Genomic DNA, 18681 nt, shown 5'->3' with positions numbered 1-18681 from the left:
AAAGGCGTTGCAAGTCACTACAGCAGCTCCCTTGCCACCCATATCCCTTGGTCCTATGTCACCCATGAGACAGCATTCCTGGCCTCCCCCATTAAATGCCACTGCAGACACCCCTGTTTACAAGTCCTGTTCACAAGCTCCCAGAGGCTGCAATTAGCAGTCACTCAATCAGCAGCAATCTAGCCCAACCCCCTGCAGAGTGGGAATCCTAATGTCCAAGGAGCACTGAACAGCTGCTAAAGGTCTATGGACAGCCCCAACATTATAAAATAATTAAATGTGATGGACCACCAACAAATTTAAAAAAAATGCTTTTACTTCTTGGGAGATTTCAAGGTGTTTCTCTGCAAAGTATAAGGCTTGTTCGCGGTTTCCAAGAGAGATGTAGGCATTTTCCAGGCTCCAGCAAGCTCTTCCTTCTCCCACTCTGAAAAGGAAAGGTATATTTATTCACTTATGTTCCTATCATGCCATGACAACTCAAGGCATGTAGAGATTGCCAGGCACCACCCAGTCAGGTAGAATGACATATAAACATGGAATTGTAGAAGTGGAACGGATCCTGAGGATCAGCTAGTCCAACCCGTGACAATGTAGGAAATTCCACATCCCTGACACATGGCTATCCAACCTCTGCTTAAAAACCTCCAAGGGAGGAGAGTCCACTACCACCCAGGGGAGTCCGTTCCACTGTCATATAGCTCTTACAGTCAGAAAGTTCTTCCTGAGGTACAGTATGTCAACTTTCTTGCATTCATTGTGAGTGCTATACTTGACCTTTGCAATGTCTTCTTTTGTAATCTTGAAGACAATATTTTAGTCTCCCGTTAATTGCGTTGCTTGGAATGTCTGTACTATGTTTGATTTTCTTTGGGAATGCTTTATTTTGGGATTCTTTGATTTGATGTTTTAATGTAGGCTGCAAACCACTCTGAGACTTCCCCTCTTGCTCCCAAAACTGGGTTGCATGTGTGAAGAGAACCCCTGAAACAGCCTTTGGGGTGATGGGAAGTGGGATTTCCCATCTGCACAAGTTTAGTATTATGATGCTGATCTCCACAAGTGATTTCTTGCTTCAATAAGACATAGAGTTTGGCAAGTTCAACTCCATACAAAATCTCTGTCTCCCCCTTGTGGCCTCAGTTGGCTAACGACATGAGTGTAGATATATCCCAAATTAACCCTTATTTGCCCACCTGCTAATAATAATAATAGTAATCATCATCATCATCATCATCATCTTATTAGATTTATAGATCACCCTTCTCAGGGCAGTTCACAAAATAAGAAACAGGATAAAAACAAGTAATTAAGTAAAACAAAACCGCCAAACAATAATACGCCCCCCCCGCCCCAGTTCCACAGACACATTTAAAAGGCTGTGCAATATTAATCAGCGCAGTGGCGTAGCGTGGGGGGTGCAGGGGGGGCCGGCCGCACCGGGCGCAACATCTGAGGGGGCGCTCGCACTCACAGCTCTCTGCCCCCTGCTAAAATCCACAGGTTAGGGGGCGCAAATTACTTGCCTTGCCCCGGGTGCTGACAACCCACGCTACGCCACTGAATCAGCGTAAGGCCTAGTTGAAGAGGAACATTTTCACTTGGCATCTAAAGATATATGATGAAGGCACCAGGCAAACCTCCCTGGGGAGAGCTTTCCACCAACAGGGAGCCACTGCAGAGAAGGCCTGTTCTCATGTTGCCACCCACTGGATCTCTCAAGGAGGAGGCACACAAATAAGGGCCTCAGACGATGAACACAGGGCCTGAGACGGTTTATATGGGGAGAGGTGGTCATTGAGGTATTGCAGTCCTGAGCTAGGCCTAGATTCAATCTATTTAACTATGAAACAAATGTAATAAACAGACAGATGTATGAAGCATGGCACAAAACATATATTCATAATTCATGTTTCATGTCCCCCCTACCCTTAAAAATTGCCAGAGGGCTGTCAAAATGGCATTGTGGGCCACTTGCAGTTCATGGGCCATGGGAAGAACTGCCTTGATCTCTCCCTACAATGCCAGAGGAATAACAGAGGCATTAAAACCAGGTCTGAAAACAGAGATCAGCAGAAATGGAAATACTCATTTGAAAGCATAGTTAAATGAACAAATCCTGGCCACCCTGCCATGCACAAGGCTGTTCAAAGGGGGCTCCTTGTAAGAAGTTCCATCAAGTCCCATTGCAGGGAGTTGGATTAGATGACCCTGGAATACAGCTCTAGGATTCTATGATATGATTTTAAGCCTGGCTGCACCACTTCCACCTCACCTGTCTCCCAGTTCCTGGGCGATAGCCAGGTGTTTCAGGTGATAATCAATGGCCTTCTCGTAGTCCTGAAGGAGAGTGTAGGTGTTCCCCAGGCTGTAGCAGGATTGAGCCTCCACTGCTTGGTCCTTCAGCTGCCTGGAGAGCTGCAGGGTCTTCCTGCATTAAAAGCAGATTCTTTTAAAAAATATATTTTATTAAACAAAATGCTGTAAACCGAAAATAAGAGAGCATAAAGAAAAAGTTTAAAATGGCATAAGGTTGGACATGATCCTTGAAGGTGTTGTTCCGAAACATTACCCAATAAGACCTGTTCTTCCATAAACCTGCTGGGCTGATTTCACAGCATCCTAGGATTGCAGAGCTGGTGGGGACCCTGAGGGTCATCTAGCCCAACCCTGTGCACTGCAGGAATCACAGCTAAAGCACCCTGATGGCTGGGCTGGACTGAAATGATGCTGGACCAGATGCATCTGGGGTCTGATCTAGAAGGCTCTTCTTCTGTTCAGTGGCAGGGTAGCCCATGTTGGGCTCTCCAGGATGTACACAAAGTATGGGAGACCTCAAGCATTTTAAAGCCCTGTTTAACAACTCTGTGGCTCAAACTACATTTTTTAAAACAGGATAGTAAAGTGGTGGTGGGTTCCTTTTGGAAGGGAGTAGAGATAGTTTCCCCCTTCTAAACTGTAAACGCGGGACGCGGGTGGCGCTGTGGGTAAAACCTCAGCACCTAGGACTTGCTGATTGCATGGTCGGCGGTTCGAATCCCTGTGGCAGGGTGAGCTCACGTCGTTCGGTCCCAGCTCCTGCCCACGTAGCACTTCGAAAGCACCCTTAAAGTGCAAGTAGATAAATAGGTACCGCTTTATAGCGGGAAGGAAACGGCATTTCCATGCACTGCGCTGGTGCTGGCTCGCCAGAGCAGCTTCGTCACGCTGGCCACGTGACCCGGAAGTGTCTTCAGACGGCGCTGGCCCCCGGCCTCTTAAGCGAGATGGGCGTGCAACCCCAGAGTCGGACACGACTGGTCCGTACGGGCAGGGGTACCTTTACCTTTACCTTTAGAGATAGTTTTCCCCTTCTAAACTGTAAAAAAAGGTAAGCCTGCAGGAAACTGAATAGAATAGCCATGGCAGACTCCTGCAGCAAAGCACAAAGTCTTGCAGCACCTCGATCTATTAATCATTTTACTAATTATTATCTTTCATTTTAATAAATTCAATTTATTGCAGCTTAAGCTTCCGTGGACTTGATGGTGAAGTGGACTGCGGCCTCCAAAAGCTTATGCAGTAATAAACTGGTGAAACTTTAGGCTGCCACAAGACTCTTCCTTGTTAAACATATTGCGTTATTATCTTTATTCAGACCAAGGAAATGTTACCAAAGCATGAAAGCCTTTCAAATTCTCAAAAGCCTCCACACTTATCTTGGTTGGCTGAATTAATATATCACTGTAAATATAGGTTTGAAATAGATATCCAGGCCAATGTTACAATATTTAATTTTTATTATTATCATAGCTCTTGTGCCTGCTGAGGATTTGTTTGTCTGAGCTTATCTAAAGTTCATGGACAGGGAACCAGAGGAGATTCTTGGATACCAGAAGGTGGCAGCAGGATGCTCTGAATGGAAGCGAATAAAATATTTCCTGCATTTTAGTTTTTTTTTACAGGATGGCACGGCAGACAGGAAATGAACACGGTTGTGGCTAGCCAGCCAAGCAGTAATGTAAAGTGCTTCCTGGGATTGCATAGTATCACAGAATTCTTAATAGGGTCACCCAGTCCAACACCCTGTGATGCAGGAATTTGCTCTCCCAATGCATATATAATGTCTCTAGGGGTGTTCAACCTCTCTGCAGAAATAGCTGAGCTGCACCACAACAGGTGTATGCCATTTCTCACTTGTACACATGCAGAGAGGGAGAGACAGTGCAGTGCTGTGGTTAGAGAGTTGGACTAGGACCTGGGAGATGAGAGTTCCGATTTCCCCCTTGGCTATGAAGCTCACTGGGTGTGAGGACCTTGAGGGCCAGTCACTGGCTCTCAGCCTAATGTATCTTGCAGGGCTCTTGTGGGGAATTCAATGAGGAATGAACACAAGCATGTACACCCACTTGAGCTATATGGGGGGGGGGAGAAGGTGAGCTATAAGTAAATAAGAATAAAATCACATGGCAGGTTGAGACATCTTCTTACTTGTAGTACTCTGCAGCGATGTCGAACCTCCCCAAGAAGATGTGGGCATTCCCCAGATTGCTGTGGGCTCTCCTTTCTGCCGCTTTGTCGCCAAACTCCTTGGCGATGGCCAGGCGCTGGAAGGGAGGCAGGTAGAGAGAGAGAGAGAGGTGGTTAATGGCTGCAGCAAAAACACTGGGTAGTGGGGTGTACTGGTCTTGGACTAGGACCTGGGAGACCAGGGTTCAAATCACCTCTCAGCCATGAAGCTCATTGGGTGACCTTTAGGCAGACACCGCCTATCAGCCTAACCTAACTCACAGGGTTGCTGCAAGGATGAAACAGGGAGGAGGAGAACCAGAGATACTACTCTGAACTCCTTGAAAGGAAAGGTGGGGTATAAATGCAATAAACAAATAATAATAAGACCGCACATGAGTCAGTTGCATTTGTTGATTTTATCTCCACTTTCAATTGCCATCTCAAGTGAATTTGCTTTTCATTTGTTTGGGTGTGTTTAGTTGCATTTTGTATACAGAATTGTGTGGGGGATTTTTTAATTGAAATTTTGGTGCCACAAAGGCAACTTAAAATGCAAGAAGCATAGCTAGAAACAATCTCAAAATCAACTAGATACAGGGTAATGAGATGTCATAAAGGAATTTCTGTATATACAGGAAACCCACTTCAGATTTGAATCAGGTGAATTATAATACACTGGTTTCCTATTACTGCAGCTATTCCATTATTAATCGTTTCCCTACTTTCTTCATTACAGGAATCAGATGGTGATGGGTCAAAAAAATTAAGATGAATTTGTACAAGTCAGAACATTTGAACAATCTGGAATAGCATAAAAATTGTCATGTTTCTTTTCTCCCCTTGTTACTGCTCTTGAGATAACTCTTCTACTAACACACTGTATCATACCATTGGTTTAGGGATTTCCAGCTTCTGGTGGTGAAATGTTTTGTATTTAATCGGACATGTTTGCTGCGTGGAGATTTCATTTTACTTTTTTGAACAAGCAGTTTATAAATTTTATAAATATTGTCACTTTTTGCTTTTAAAAGTTTTTCACTTATAAGCTGCTTTGGTATGAAAGGGAGTAAAGGCAATGAATAGATAAAAGTTTCTCTCATAACGCTGCAGCTCATGGGCCTCCAGCGAAGCTGAATGTGGGAATCATAGAAGTGGAGAAGAGAGAAAAGGAAGGACTTCTTCAGGCAGCGCAGAGTTAAACTACAGAAGTCCCATATGAGGCTGTGATGACCACACACTTGAATGGCTTTAAAAGAGGACTGGACAAATTCATGAAGAAAGGGCTGGACGTAACTGAGATGTGGGTGTGTTGCCCAGCTCCCCTCCAAGACACCCTACAAAGGGAATGGTGAAGAGCCTCTGGGCTCTTCAGTTTGGGAGTTTTCAGCCAGTCCAGGCCAAGTTACTCTCTGCATGGATGAGGATTAGAAACATGCTTTAGAAAGAAAGAAAAACATTTTGGCTTTATTTTATTTTATTTATTTGGCTTTATTTTTGTAGTTTGACACTGAGATTCCCTGTCATCAGATCCCAGCATAGGGGCTGGGAGCAGATCAAGGGACCCGCAGAATGAAAGGCTCCCCCCCCCCACCAAGCCCAACTGAATCTCACCTGTTTGTGGAAGATGATGGCTTTGCTGAAGTTGCCCAGCAAGTAGTGGCTGTTGCCTAGGTTGCCATATGCCCGGCCTTGGGCAGCTCTGTCCCCCAGCTCCTTCACAAGAGAGAGGTTCTTCCTGGAATCCCCCCCAAAAGGAAAATGTGTTGTTGTTGTTCTTGTTTTGCAATCAATAAATGGGGGGGGGGATGGACGACAATGTGGAACTGGCAAAACTAACAGCAAATATAGGAAAGCAACATGACGGCCTATTCATGGGAGAATGGAAACCCTTGTTGCAATATCTAGAAAAAAATATCATAATCAGATGAAATCACAAGCAGGATTTGAAATATGAGCAAGGGGAATGATAATATATAAAACAGAGTAATATGTTCTAGGTGAAGTGTTTATTACAATAATGTACATAAATGGGATGGGATTAAGAGCAGCATGGAGGAAACAGCAGTTTAAAAGGGGAATGTATAAGAAATGTGAAATTTACAATTAAGGATTTTAAAGCTTAATAAAAATGTGACCCACACACAAAATCAACTGGGGACAAAACAGCAGAGTCATGAAAACAAAGGGATAGCAAGGAGCTCCAGAATGGGCGGCAAAACGGCACGTGCAATTCAATGTAAACAAGTGTAAAGTGATGTATGTTGGGGCAAAAAAATCTCAGTTTCATGTGCTTGCTCCAGGGGTCCAAACTGGAGGTAAAGGTAAAGTTAAAGTTAAAGGTAAAGGTAAAGGGACCCCTGACCATTAGGTCCAGTCATGACTGACTCTGGGGTTGTGCGCTCATCTCGCTTTATTGGCCGAGGGAGCCGGCGTTTGTCCACAGACAGCTTCCAGGTCATGTGGCCAGCATGACTAAGCCGCTTCTGGCGAACCAGAGCAGCGCACGGAAACACTGTTTACCTTCCCGCCGGAGCGGTACGTATTTATCTACTTGCACTTTGATGTGCTTTCGAACTGCTAGGTTGGCAGGAGCAAGGACCGAGCAACGGGAGCTCACCCCGTCACGGGGATTCGAACCGCCGAGTCCTAGGCTCTGTGGTTTAACCCACAGCGCCACCCGCGTCCCTCCGAACTGGCGGTGCCAGACCAGAAACAAGAGCTTGGGGTCATAGCAGAGAGCTTGATGAAGATGACACACTGAGTGGTAAATTCCATGCTAGGGATCATTAGGAAAGGAACTGAAACTAAGCAGCCCGGATAATAATTCCATTAAACAAATTTATGAGGCGACCACATTTGGAATATACTACGGTATGTACGTTTCTAGTAGCCCCTTGTGAAAAAGATATTGCAGAATTGGAAAAGGTCCAGAAAAGAGCAACCAAAATGGTCCAGGGGATGGAATGATGACCCCCCTACGAGGAAAGGTCGCAGCATTTGGGCAGAAAGTTTATAAAATGACGTATAGCATAGGGAAAGCAGATATAGAAAAGTTTTCCTCTCTCTCTCCTAAGACTACAACTGGTGGACATCCAATAAAGCTGAATGGCGGAAGATTCAGGACAGATAAAAGTAAATACTTCTTAGTTAAACTATGGAACTCCCTCCCACAGGAGGCAGTGAAGGCCACTAACTTAGGTGGCCTTAAAAAAGGAGTAGACAAATTCATGGAGGAGGAGAGGGCTGTCAATGGCAACCAGCCCCAATGGCAATGCTTTGCTTCCATGGTCAGAAGCACTGATGCTTCTGAACAGCAGTTTCTGGAAACCACAGGAAGGAGAGAGCTCTTGTGAGCAAATGGTGCTTGCTAGTTCCCCACAGGCAACCGTTCAGCCACTGCAAGTACAGTCTGGTGGACCAGATGGGTCATGGGCCTGATCCAGGAGGCTCTTCTGGTGAGGGGGCCATCCTCAAAGACTGAAGATCTCACACTAAAGGGGGCATTGAGGCACAGCAGGGGAGCAACAAGGGGAGCATCTTTGAATGAAGTGAGGCTGAAAGAGAATGGGGCATTTTCACAAAGACTCTGCTGGACATCAGGTGCACTGGAGCTGCATTGGAGGGAGTTGGACTAGATGACAATTCTATAATTCTAGGCTCACTGCCTCAATAAGGGGTTGTCACTCACTCGTAAAATTCGGACGCCTTCTCCAAACTCTCCCGGACTTCCTCGGGCAAGTGGTTAGGCTCCTGGGGCAAGCTCCAAGACAGCTGCTTCCCTTTAGCGTGATAGACGTTCCCAATGTTGTACAACGCCCTCGCCTCTCCAACCTAGAAGAGGTGGGGAGAAAAGGTATTCATGCTGCCTTGGGTTTCTCTCTTACACTGGTTGTATACACCAGGGTCCTCATCCCTGTTGATTTCAGCATGGATGCATAAGAAAAGCCCTGCTGGACCAGGTCAGTGGCCCATCCAGTCCAGCATCCTGTCCTCACAGTGGCCATCCAGATGCCCCAAAGAGAAGTCCCCAAGCAGGACCCGAGTGCAAAAGCAACTCTCCCACAGTTGTTCCCCATCTTCCGTATACATAGTCTGCTATCAAAAGAGACAACCTTAAGGAGAGCCTGGCTGCTGGATCAGGCCACAGATGGGCCTAGTTAGCACAGCACCCTCCTCTCACAGTGACCAAATGCCTCGAAGAACCTGGAAATTGAGACAGACTGCCTCTGGAACTGGAGGTGAGCCTGGCCACTGCCAGATCAGGCTAATGGCCCATCTAGTCCAGCCTCCTGTCCTTTCTGGCTAACCAGATGCTAACCAGATGCCCATTATGGAAAACCCACCATCAGAAACTGAGCTCAACAGCAGCACCCACCCCGACTTGTCATTCACAGGTAGACTGCCCCTGGGCATGGAAGCTCTGCTATCACTGTTGACATCCGTATAAGGAGCCATGGTGGATCAGGCCAATGGAGGCCTTCATGGTGGCCACCCAGAAACCCCATAGGGAGCCCTGTGCAAGGAGGGCCTGAGGGCAAGAGCATTTCTCCCCTCTTGCGCCTGCCGTTTCGTGGTGCTATTTTTTAGTGTGCGGGTACCTTGTCTCCCAGCTCCTGGGAGATGTCCAGGTGCCTCTGGCAACAGACCAGGGCCTCATCAAACTGGCCGAGGATCTTCAGCGTATTTCCCAGGTTGCCACTGGCTTTGGCTTCTCCGATGCGGTCCCCAGTGGTCCTGCGGAGAGAAAGCAGAAGGCGGTTCCGGGTGGCTCCACTCCAGAAAAGCCACAAAGAAGACCCAGGCTGGGAAGGGAAGGAATGAAGCACCCCAATGGGGCCCTTCCCTTCCCTTCCCTTCCTTCAGTCTCCTTCTGTCCTTTCTTCCCTTCCCTCTGACTATGTAACTGGTTTATAGCAACTCTCTCTCCCCCTGCAAATTGTAGAATAAAAAGTTAAAAACAGACATCGATTAACTACTGTGGAATATATATTTCACAAAATGTATACACAACGCTTGATTGTAAGGAAAACCCCCAAACCTGTTTACAAAAAGGTAAAACAATAAAAGTTGACACTACTAGACTTCAAAACATGCAAAAAGATAAAATACTAAAACAGATTAAAATTTACACCCACTTTCCAAGCACCTGAATGTTTTCAGCAGGTGCCGAACGGAATACATTGAAGGTGCCTGCTGCTGATTTCGTAGGCAAATTATATGATCTTTGTATATTATATATATTTGTTGTTGCTCTCACCACCACCACAAATGCCTATCCATTATTTCGAGGAAACTGAGCATAACAGCCAGTCCTAACTCTATAGGCAATATATACAGCCCAGAAGGGTAATCTAGTTCAACCCCCTGCAATGCAGGAAAGTTATAAAAATTATGCATGGTATGGAGAAATTGGACAGATAGAAGTTTCTCTCCATCTTTCATAACACCACAACTCATGGTCATCCGATGAAGCTGACCATTGCCAGACAGATACTACAGAACTCCTTCCTGCAGGAGACAGTGATGGCCACCAACTTGGATGGCTTTAAAAAAGGGACTGGACAGATTAAAGGATGAAGAAGGCTATTGATGGATATTAGCCACAATGAAGGCAGCAATGTTCCTGAATACCAGTTGCTGGAGACCACGGGAGGGGAGAGGTCTCTTGTGCTTGGATCCTGCTTGCTGATTTCTCCTAGAGGTAATTGTTCAGCCGTCATGGGAAAAGAATGCTGGCCTAGACTAGCCACTGGCCTGATCCAGCAGCCAGGTTCTTCTGACACTCTTATGGGGCCTCAAGAGCTCCAGAGACAGACTATCTAGATTCCTAGGTTGTTTGGGGTATTTGGCCCCCGTGAGAACAGGATGCTGGACAAGATGGGCCATTGGATTGATCTAGTAGATCTTCTGATGTTCATAATGAGAGAATAAACACATCCTTCTGGCAGCAGGACACTTACCTAGCTAGGGTGAGATCATGTTTGTGGTATTCCAGAGCCTTGGAATACTCCTTCAAGTAGAAGTAGGCGTTGCCCAGCTGGCTATAGATGGCACTGAGTGTCTTCAGGTCCTCTGTTCCCACCTGAACAGCCGCTTCAAAGAAGGCCACCCCAGCTCTGAAATCCCCGGCTTTGCACAAACGCTCTCCTTCCAGGGCCACCTCCAAGCAAGATGCTTCCATCCTATGGGGGCAAACATGTACAGCAAAGATATTATTATTATAATTATTTATTACTAGAATTGTTTGGGTTTTTATCTTGTTTAAGTTTTTTTGTGCACTGACATTCAGATATTTCTGGAATGTGTATATATATATATATATATATATATATATATATATATATATACACACACACACCACTGCATATAAATGTATGAGAACAGCAGGTGAAAATTAAAGGATGATGAAAAAGCAAAACCATAAAACTGGAATGTAGAACAAGTCCAGTAGCACAGGAGTTAAAATAACCAAGTCTCAGGAAAGAATCACAGAATCTGGAAGTATCCCAAAGGTCATCTTGTCTAACCCTTGAAAATGCAGGAATATCAGCATATTTGATGACTGAGTCTTGTTCCAGATATGCCAGGATTGTGAAAAGGGTTGTTTTTAAAAATGATGGCATCACTGCATTATTTCATAAAGTAATGCCAAATCATTTAAACATTTAAAAAGTGCCTGGAGGTTCTAGTCCTTATCAAAATCACAGTTAAGTGCAATTTTCTCTATTATCGCTTTAGTCCATTGTGAGTAGTCCCAAATGCCCAATGTCAGACTTTGGGCTTTTTTTTATTGAGTTCCCCTGACAATGTGCACTGCCAAGATCACATTATCAACATGTATAGATATTGAGATTTGTGTCTTTTGATTGAAGGTGGTATATAAATTGAAGAAATGAAATGGTATGTTTTTACTGCTAACTCATTGCTGTCTTTTCCTTTTCACCTGCCGTTGTCTAAAACGCCTTTTGATTATCCGTCATTGTGCATCACTCTGAAAGCTCGTCCTTCAAGCAGAAAGGCAGGGTGTTAATTTTAAAAATAAAATAAATGGCAAATAAGGACTTCTAAGCACAGCAAAGAAAACACTGTTCATTGGGTGTCACATTAGCCAAAATCGATTAACCTCAACAAGCTGTGTTGATCAAACGCAGAGTTCACTGTTGAGTAACAGAGGTTGGCGCGAGATGGGAAATTGATTGATTGCAACCCCCATGGGGAAGGGAAATGGAGGAGGGTGCCTCAAGGTCACGGGAAAGGGGACTTACTTGCAAGCCATGTGTGGCCCAGAAGGGAAACTGCAGAAGGTCATCATTCAGATTCCAAACTGGGTGGCTTTAAAAAAGGATTGGACAAATTCATGGAGAAGGGCATCAATGGTTACCAGCCCCAGTGTCTATCCTCCAGGCCCAGAGGCAGTCTATCTGGACTCCTAGGCTCTTAGGGGCATTTGGAAACTCTGAGAAGTGGATACTGGACTGGACGGCATTTTCTTAAGGATGCTGAAAATTGGTCCTCCAGCTTTCTGGTTACTCCCGAAAGCAGCCTCTGCAACACCAAGCAACCTCTGGGCCGCTCCTCTGAGTGTGAGGAATCAGAAACTGTATTAGCTAACCACGGCAACCCAGAGAGTGGTGCCTGGGCTGGCGGCTTCTGGCTGGGCTCAATCCATCCATGATGACAGCCCTCGCCAAGTCCGGCCGGCTGCCAGGGAGCTGCTCTTTTCATCTCACTGGGAACACAGCGTCCAGGCCCTGTACATCCGTTTGCAGATCACATGGTCAGGATTTGCTCCAGATAATTACAGGGGGAGCTTCTCCTGTTCCTCTCTCTGAGGCACTCAGCTCCCACTTGGGTCTTTAATGGCAACCAGATGCTCAACAGACTTCACTGTGCAAGCCTTCCTCCCTCCCTAGAGTTAGCATAGCCCTGCAAAAGGGGACAAAAGTCCTGGCTGCCTCACCTCAAACATGATAGGGTAGATCAATGGAAAACAGCCCAAAATCTTACACAGGGCCCTTGGAACCACTCACTATGGAATATAGCTATAATAGAGAAAATTACACCTAATTTGATGTCAATGAGGACTAGAACCACCAGGCACTCTATACAGAGTTTGGCATTCTTTTAGGACATATACAGCGGACATTTCATTTTCAAGGCAACCTTCATCCCAAGCCTGGCAAATCTGGAACTAGACTTGATAATCTCATAATGCTGATATTCCTGCATTGCAGGGGGTTGGACTAGATGACCCTTGGTATCCTTTGCAATTCTATTATTCTTTACTGGAACTTTGCTACCTGTGCAACTGGACTCATTCTGCGTGCCTTATCGTTTTGTTTTTCCATCTTTTAATTTTCATCTGTTGTTATAATGGTTTTCTGTTTTACATACATTATGAAATGAAATAAGAGGACGGTGATAACAACAACAACAACAACAACAACAACAAGTGTTGCCAAAAGGCTTGGAGGGTCCTGGAAAATTATGTGCTCTTTTGGCAGGATTTTGTCTTATACAGTGGTACCTCGGGTTAAGTACTTAATTCGTTCCAGAGGTCCGTTCTTAACCTGAAACTGTTCTTAACCTGAAGCACTACTTTAGCCAATGAGGCCTCCCGCTGCCGCTGCGCCGCCAGAGCATGATTTCTGTTCTCATCCTGAAGCAAAGTCCTTAACCCAAGGTACTATTTATGGGTTAGTGGAGTCTGTAACCTGAAGCGTCTGTAACCTGAAGCGTATGTAACCTGAGGTACCACTGTGTCACAAGTAGCTGTGATTTAGCTGTGATTCCTGCATTGCAGAGTGCTGGACTGTTCTGGGGTTCCCTCAACTCTGCAAGTGGATGACTATGACCTCAGAAGGTGGCGAACTCGCCTTCATTGGAGATCTCTAAAAAGAGATTGGACGCTTTGGTCGTGATTCCCTGCATTGTGGGGCATTGAACTAGATGAGCTTTGGCGGGGGGGGGGTGTTCCTTCCAACTCTACACACTGTGGTTCTAAATACAGACACAGAGGACTCCCTCTCCACAGAACAACATTAAATTTAGTTCAGCCAATGGCCTTGAGTCCTCTCTCACCCTAATAGGAAGTCTCTCCCAGATATCACACACTGCTTTTTTTGCACTTCTTTTTCCTCCCCATTGCATTTGTTGCATTTACGTCAACAGATTCATGGGACTGTAGAACTGGAGGGTCATCTAGCCCCACCCCCTGCAGTGCAGGAGTAAACTCATAAAGATAAGAGAAGGGAAATACGAAACTCCAGACAAACTGAAGTTGACAGAGTCACCCTGTTGACCCTTTCCCAGCCAGCCAAATTCTGACAAGAGCCTGTCTTCTGTCCACATTTCTTAAAGACACTATTGTTTCTCTGTTGCTGCCACCATGCTTCTGGGAATGCTCCTCTGCCCACCCTGTGCATCCGTCCCCCGGAATCCCATAATGCCATCTCTGTTCCCAGCTCGGATGAGTGGCCTGCATGTATTTGCTTCACTCTTCTTTGTTTAAATCGTGCGAAGATTTGCATCCGGCTTCGTGCAAGCTCCTTCAGAAGCTGCTCAATACGCAAGAGACGTGGAAGGATCTGGAAAGGGCTTGAGGGTGGGAACAGCACCAATGCAAACAAGAGGAACTTAAGGCCTGCTGGATCAGGCCAATGGCATCCTTTCTTCACAGTGGCCAAATACACCATAGAACCTAGGAGTTCAGTTAAGCTGCCTCTGGACCTGGAGGTTCCAAAAGAGCATTAGAAGAACCCTGCTGGATCAGGCCAGTGGCCCATCAACCCTCACATCCTCTCCGCATAAGTGGAGGACCAGATGGCCATTATGGGCAGCAGGATTCAAGCACAAGAGCAACTCTCCCCTCCTGCAGTTTCCAACATCTGGGATCCTGGCAAGCACTCACAGATAGCTTTCTCCTCTGTGAACCTGCCTAATCCTCTTTTAATGCCACCCAAGTTGGTGCCCATCACTTCCTCCTGCAGGAGACAGTTCCGTAATTTAACTATGTGCTGCGTGAAGAAGCCTTTTCTTTTATCTGTCCTGAAAGCCATTAAAAAACCCATCTATATTTTTTAAAAAACACACACACATACAGACACACAATCAGATAAGTAACTCACATCCCATGATGGAACACCGTTGGCCCAAAACTATGGAACTTCCTCCTGCAGGAGGCAGTATGGCCTCCATCCTGGATGGTTTTAAAACAGGATTAGGTAATTTCTTGGAAGAGGCGAAGGCTGTCAAGGCTACTAGCCGCAATGGCTATTGTCTGCCTCCAGAGTTAGAAGCAGTGATGCTTCTCAGCAGTTGCTGGGAAACGCAGGAGAGGAGTGTTGCTCTTGTGCTCGGGTCCTGATTGCAGGTTTCCCCAGGCAACTGTTCAGCCACCGTGAGGACAGGATGCTGGACTGATCCAGCAGACTCTTCTTTAAAAAACTCCCCTCGCCCCCCCCCCCCGTAATTATTTTTCTGTTTAAAGGGGAGCCAGGAATTATAACAGGAGAGAGAAATATGCTCCAGTACCAGGCAAGCATTGCATGGGGCCTTGGGGATCATGGACTCTCCTCTCCTAGCAAATCTTGTAAATCCAGAAGCTGCCTCACTGCAGGTCCCTGGAATGAACCCTGTAATTTTATTTTCGCTAAGTAGAGGATTGCAAAGGAAAAGGAAACACTGGCCCCTTCCAAAAGTGGTTGCTTGCCTCCGTTCCCGCCTGACATTCTTCTCCCTCCCCCCCCCCCCGAGGAGCCCACGTTCTAGGGACCAGGTTCCAAATCCAACATGGTTGTGGTTTCTGGGCTTTGGGGTGGGGCAGCAAAGCAGCTTGTGGCCCAGAGAAACAGCTGCCTGATCCAGCAGCGAGGTAGTAGCCCTGGTCTAGGCTTCTCTGGCCATGGCAAATGGCTTCCAAATGGCACAGGAACGCAGGCCGTCGACTCATTCTGACCTAGAAGGCTCAGTGGCAGAGTATCTGTGCTGCATACAGAACACCCCAGGTTCTGATTTCTTCAGAACTATGAGGACTAGGACTTCACCCAGAGAGCTGCTGATGGTCAAAGTAAGTAATGCTGGGATTCCTATGCAAATGAGCATTTCCTGCTCTGGCCGGCAGCATCAACAGCTCTCCGGGGTTCCAGGCAGAGAAAAAGAGAGGGCAGAGGTGACATGGCAGAGGGCAAGCAAGGCTATCAATGGATACTAGCCACAATGGCTATGCTCTCTCTACCAACCCCCAACCCCCCTTGCAGGGTGGTCTTACCTTGGACCCAGACCCAGCACCCAAGGCCTTTTTAGAAATCCTGGAGTTCCACTGCAATACACAATTAAAGCACACCCCAGCATTTCTGACTCTGCAAAATCAGGCCCTTAATCATCATGGAATCACGGAGCTGAAAGGGACACCCAAGGGTCATCTAGTTCAACCCCCTGGAATGCAAGAATCACAGATATACACCTGCAGTTTTTCTGAGGCCTTGCCAGCACTAGACATTTAAAGCAGGATTATATACCATTTTAAACAGCTCCTCCTCCCCCAAAAAAGAATCATGAGAACCGTTGTTTGTTCAGGGGTTTTGAGTTCCCAGTGTGGTTTAATTCTTCCCCAGGGAACTCTAGGTTCTGCAGCTCTGGGACGGGTATGGGGGGATCTCCTAAGAACTCTCAGCACCCTTAAACTACAATTCCCGGGAGTTTTTAGGGGAAGCTGTCTTAAAGTGGTATTGCAGCACTTTAAATGCAGGTGCAGCCTATGACTCCAGGATCTCATTAGGACATCCTAAGAAAAAGTCAAGCACCTCTGGATCCCCACTGCTGTCCAGCCCTGCTTCACCCAATTTATTTTGGGGGTCACCGTGGGCTGCAAAGCATCCCCAGTGGTGCACCCATAAGCTAGGGTGTCAAAGGCCCCTATGTTTCCTGTTTAATTCAGTCCTTTATTTGGAACCATGAGGACTAGAACTTCACTGTACTTTTCAGAGGAAGGGCTGAGCACGCCCCACTGCCTGAAACTCTTGAGAGCCACTGCCAGTCTGTGTAGTAGACTACACTGAGCTAAATGGGACGGCAGTCTGGCTCGGTAGAAGGTGCAATCCTTCGTTCCTATTTAATTCATCCCAGGAGAAGCAGAACCTTACTTTATATTTTTGGGAGGGGGGAAGAGTTTCCTCTGCCCGAAACTCCGGATAGCTGCTGCCAGTGAGTGCTGGAACCTGCAGCGGTCCGACTCGGCAGACCCTCGGCTACCTATTGCAGCCAGCAGCAGAGTTCCTTGGGAAACTAGATGACACTTCCCTCCACACACCCCAAAAGGAAATAGACCAATTTCCTAATAATGGCTGAGAACCACGCAGAGAGCACGCGAGATGCAGACGGTCCTGGGGTTAGGGAGACCCAGTAGAGGGGAAACGGGGAGGGGGCTGCCTCCAGCCCGGAGGGCGAGGGAGGCAACCTTCTTTCCTGGAAAACCTCCCAAGGCCCGAGCGGGGAGGAGCCCCATGTCTCCTGGAACCCGGCAAGCTTTCGCCCCTGAACGCAAAGCGCTGAGGGGGGCGGCGAAAAGGAGGAAGAGGAGCCCCTCGCCTCGGCTGTCAGTCCAGCCCCCACTCTGCCCTACCTGGAATGCAACCTCTTGTCGGGGGGCTCCGGCAGGGCGTTCTCGGGGGCCAGCAGGGACATTGCTGCGGGAGGGCAGGCAGGCGGGCAGGGGCGGGCAGCGCCTCCTCCGCCTCAAGCCGGCCGGCAACGGCGGCTCACCCGGACCCCCGACTCCGTGGAGGCAGGGCGACCCGCCCCCGGCTCTGACGTCAACGCCCACCTCTCCTCCCGCCCGCCCGCCCGCCTGCGCGCTTTCGCGGGAGGGCGGGTGCTTATGTCTCCCTGCCTCAAATACAGAAAGTAAGCTTAAGTGTAACGTTGAAGTTGGGGGCGCTGATTGACGCAGGGCTATATTCCCCACCACCACCCCGAGCGCCAAAAAATAAAAAAATAAAATCCTCTTGGGTCATGAGGACTGGAAACTTGTCTTCAATTTAAAGGACTTGATTCCTTTGCAACGTCTTTCCCATTCTACCCCATCTCCGGGGTTTGGATTTAAAATATAAATATTATGAAGGTCCCACTGCCGCCACGGGGCGCCCTCCTTCGGGGGTCGCCTAGAGCACCCTCATTTCCGGTATCTTGGTCGCTGTTGGAACGAAACGGTCTCGATCCACGGGAAGGGGATTGTTGTCCAGCCTCCTCCCACCTTTCTGTGCTGGGAGCCCCTACGCGAGAGAAGTGACTCCGCTTGGAGCAACGGCCATAGCCTGCTGTACTGCTGATCGCACAGGGACCTCACCGCAGGTGGCCGCCGTTTCCCCAGCCTGGGCCAGCTAGGATTCCTGCCTTGGCGGGTCCCTTCCCACCCTACAGTTCTGTGATTTTGTGGTCTCCGAAAGTGGTGGACTCTCCCTCACTGTAGGTTTCTAAGCAGAGTTGGATGGCCACCTGTCAGGGATGCTTTAGTTGTGGCTCCTGCGTTGCAGGGCTAGATGCCCCTTAGGGGGGGGGAACCCACAAGCAGTATTTGAGCAGGAGAGCCCTCTCACCTCCTGCGATTCCTAGCAGCTGGTATCCAGAAGCATTGCTGCCTCCAACCTTGGAGGCAGAGCATAGACAAAGTGGGCCGTCAATAGGTAAAGGTAAAGGGACCCCTGACCATTAGGTCCAGTCGTGACTGACTCTGGGGTTGCAGTGCTCATCTCTCTTTAATGGCCAAGGGAGCCGGCGTACAGCTTCTGGGTCATGTGGCCAGCATGACTAAGCCACTTCTGGCGAACCAGAGCAGCGCACAGAAACGCCGTTTACCTTCCTGCTGGAGTGGTACCTGTTTATCTACTTGCACTTTGACGTGCTTTTGAACTGCTAGGTGGGCAGGAGCAGGGACCGAGCAACGGGAGCTCACCCTGTCGCGGGGATTCGAACTGCCGACCTTCTGATCAGCAAGCCCTAGGCTCTGTGGTTTAACCCAATATCCCCCTTTTAAAGCCATCTAGGTTGGTAGCTCTCACTGCCTCCTGCTGGAGGAAGTTCCACAGTTTAACATTAAGCTTTGTGGAATGTCTATTCCCGGAGCAATAAACTGAGACAAGAGAGCAGCAGAGAGGGAGATGTGCAGGCTTGACTCTGCATGCTGCCAAGGTC

At 47.6% G+C, this 18681-nt stretch overlaps 1 protein-coding gene across 1 annotated transcript in view; it reads right to left on the bottom strand.

Moving 5' to 3' along the window:
• Positions 1-17305, bottom strand: part of GPSM1 (G protein signaling modulator 1) — a 53918-nt gene extending 36613 nt beyond the window's left edge. Inside the window, exons 1-8 of the mRNA XM_083485140.1 lie at positions 17114-17305; positions 10452-10673; positions 9090-9225; positions 8180-8322; positions 6103-6226; positions 4471-4586; positions 2276-2431; positions 319-427 (exon numbers count right to left, since the gene is read on the bottom strand). Of these exons, the coding sequence (XP_083341266.1) occupies positions 319-427; positions 2276-2431; positions 4471-4586; positions 6103-6226; positions 8180-8322; positions 9090-9225; positions 10452-10673; positions 17114-17175 (1068 nt within the window). The 5' untranslated portion in view covers positions 17176-17305. The remainder of the gene's footprint in view (positions 1-318; positions 428-2275; positions 2432-4470; positions 4587-6102; positions 6227-8179; positions 8323-9089; positions 9226-10451; positions 10674-17113) is intronic.
• Between the last annotated feature and the right edge of the window lie 1376 nt (positions 17306-18681).

This window comes from Podarcis liolepis, assembly GCF_965112155.1.
Source record: "Podarcis liolepis genome assembly, chromosome: Z".
NCBI classification, from domain to species: Eukaryota; Metazoa; Chordata; class Lepidosauria; order Squamata; family Lacertidae; genus Podarcis; species Podarcis liolepis.
This window is presented reverse-complemented; position numbering and strand designations above follow the sequence as displayed.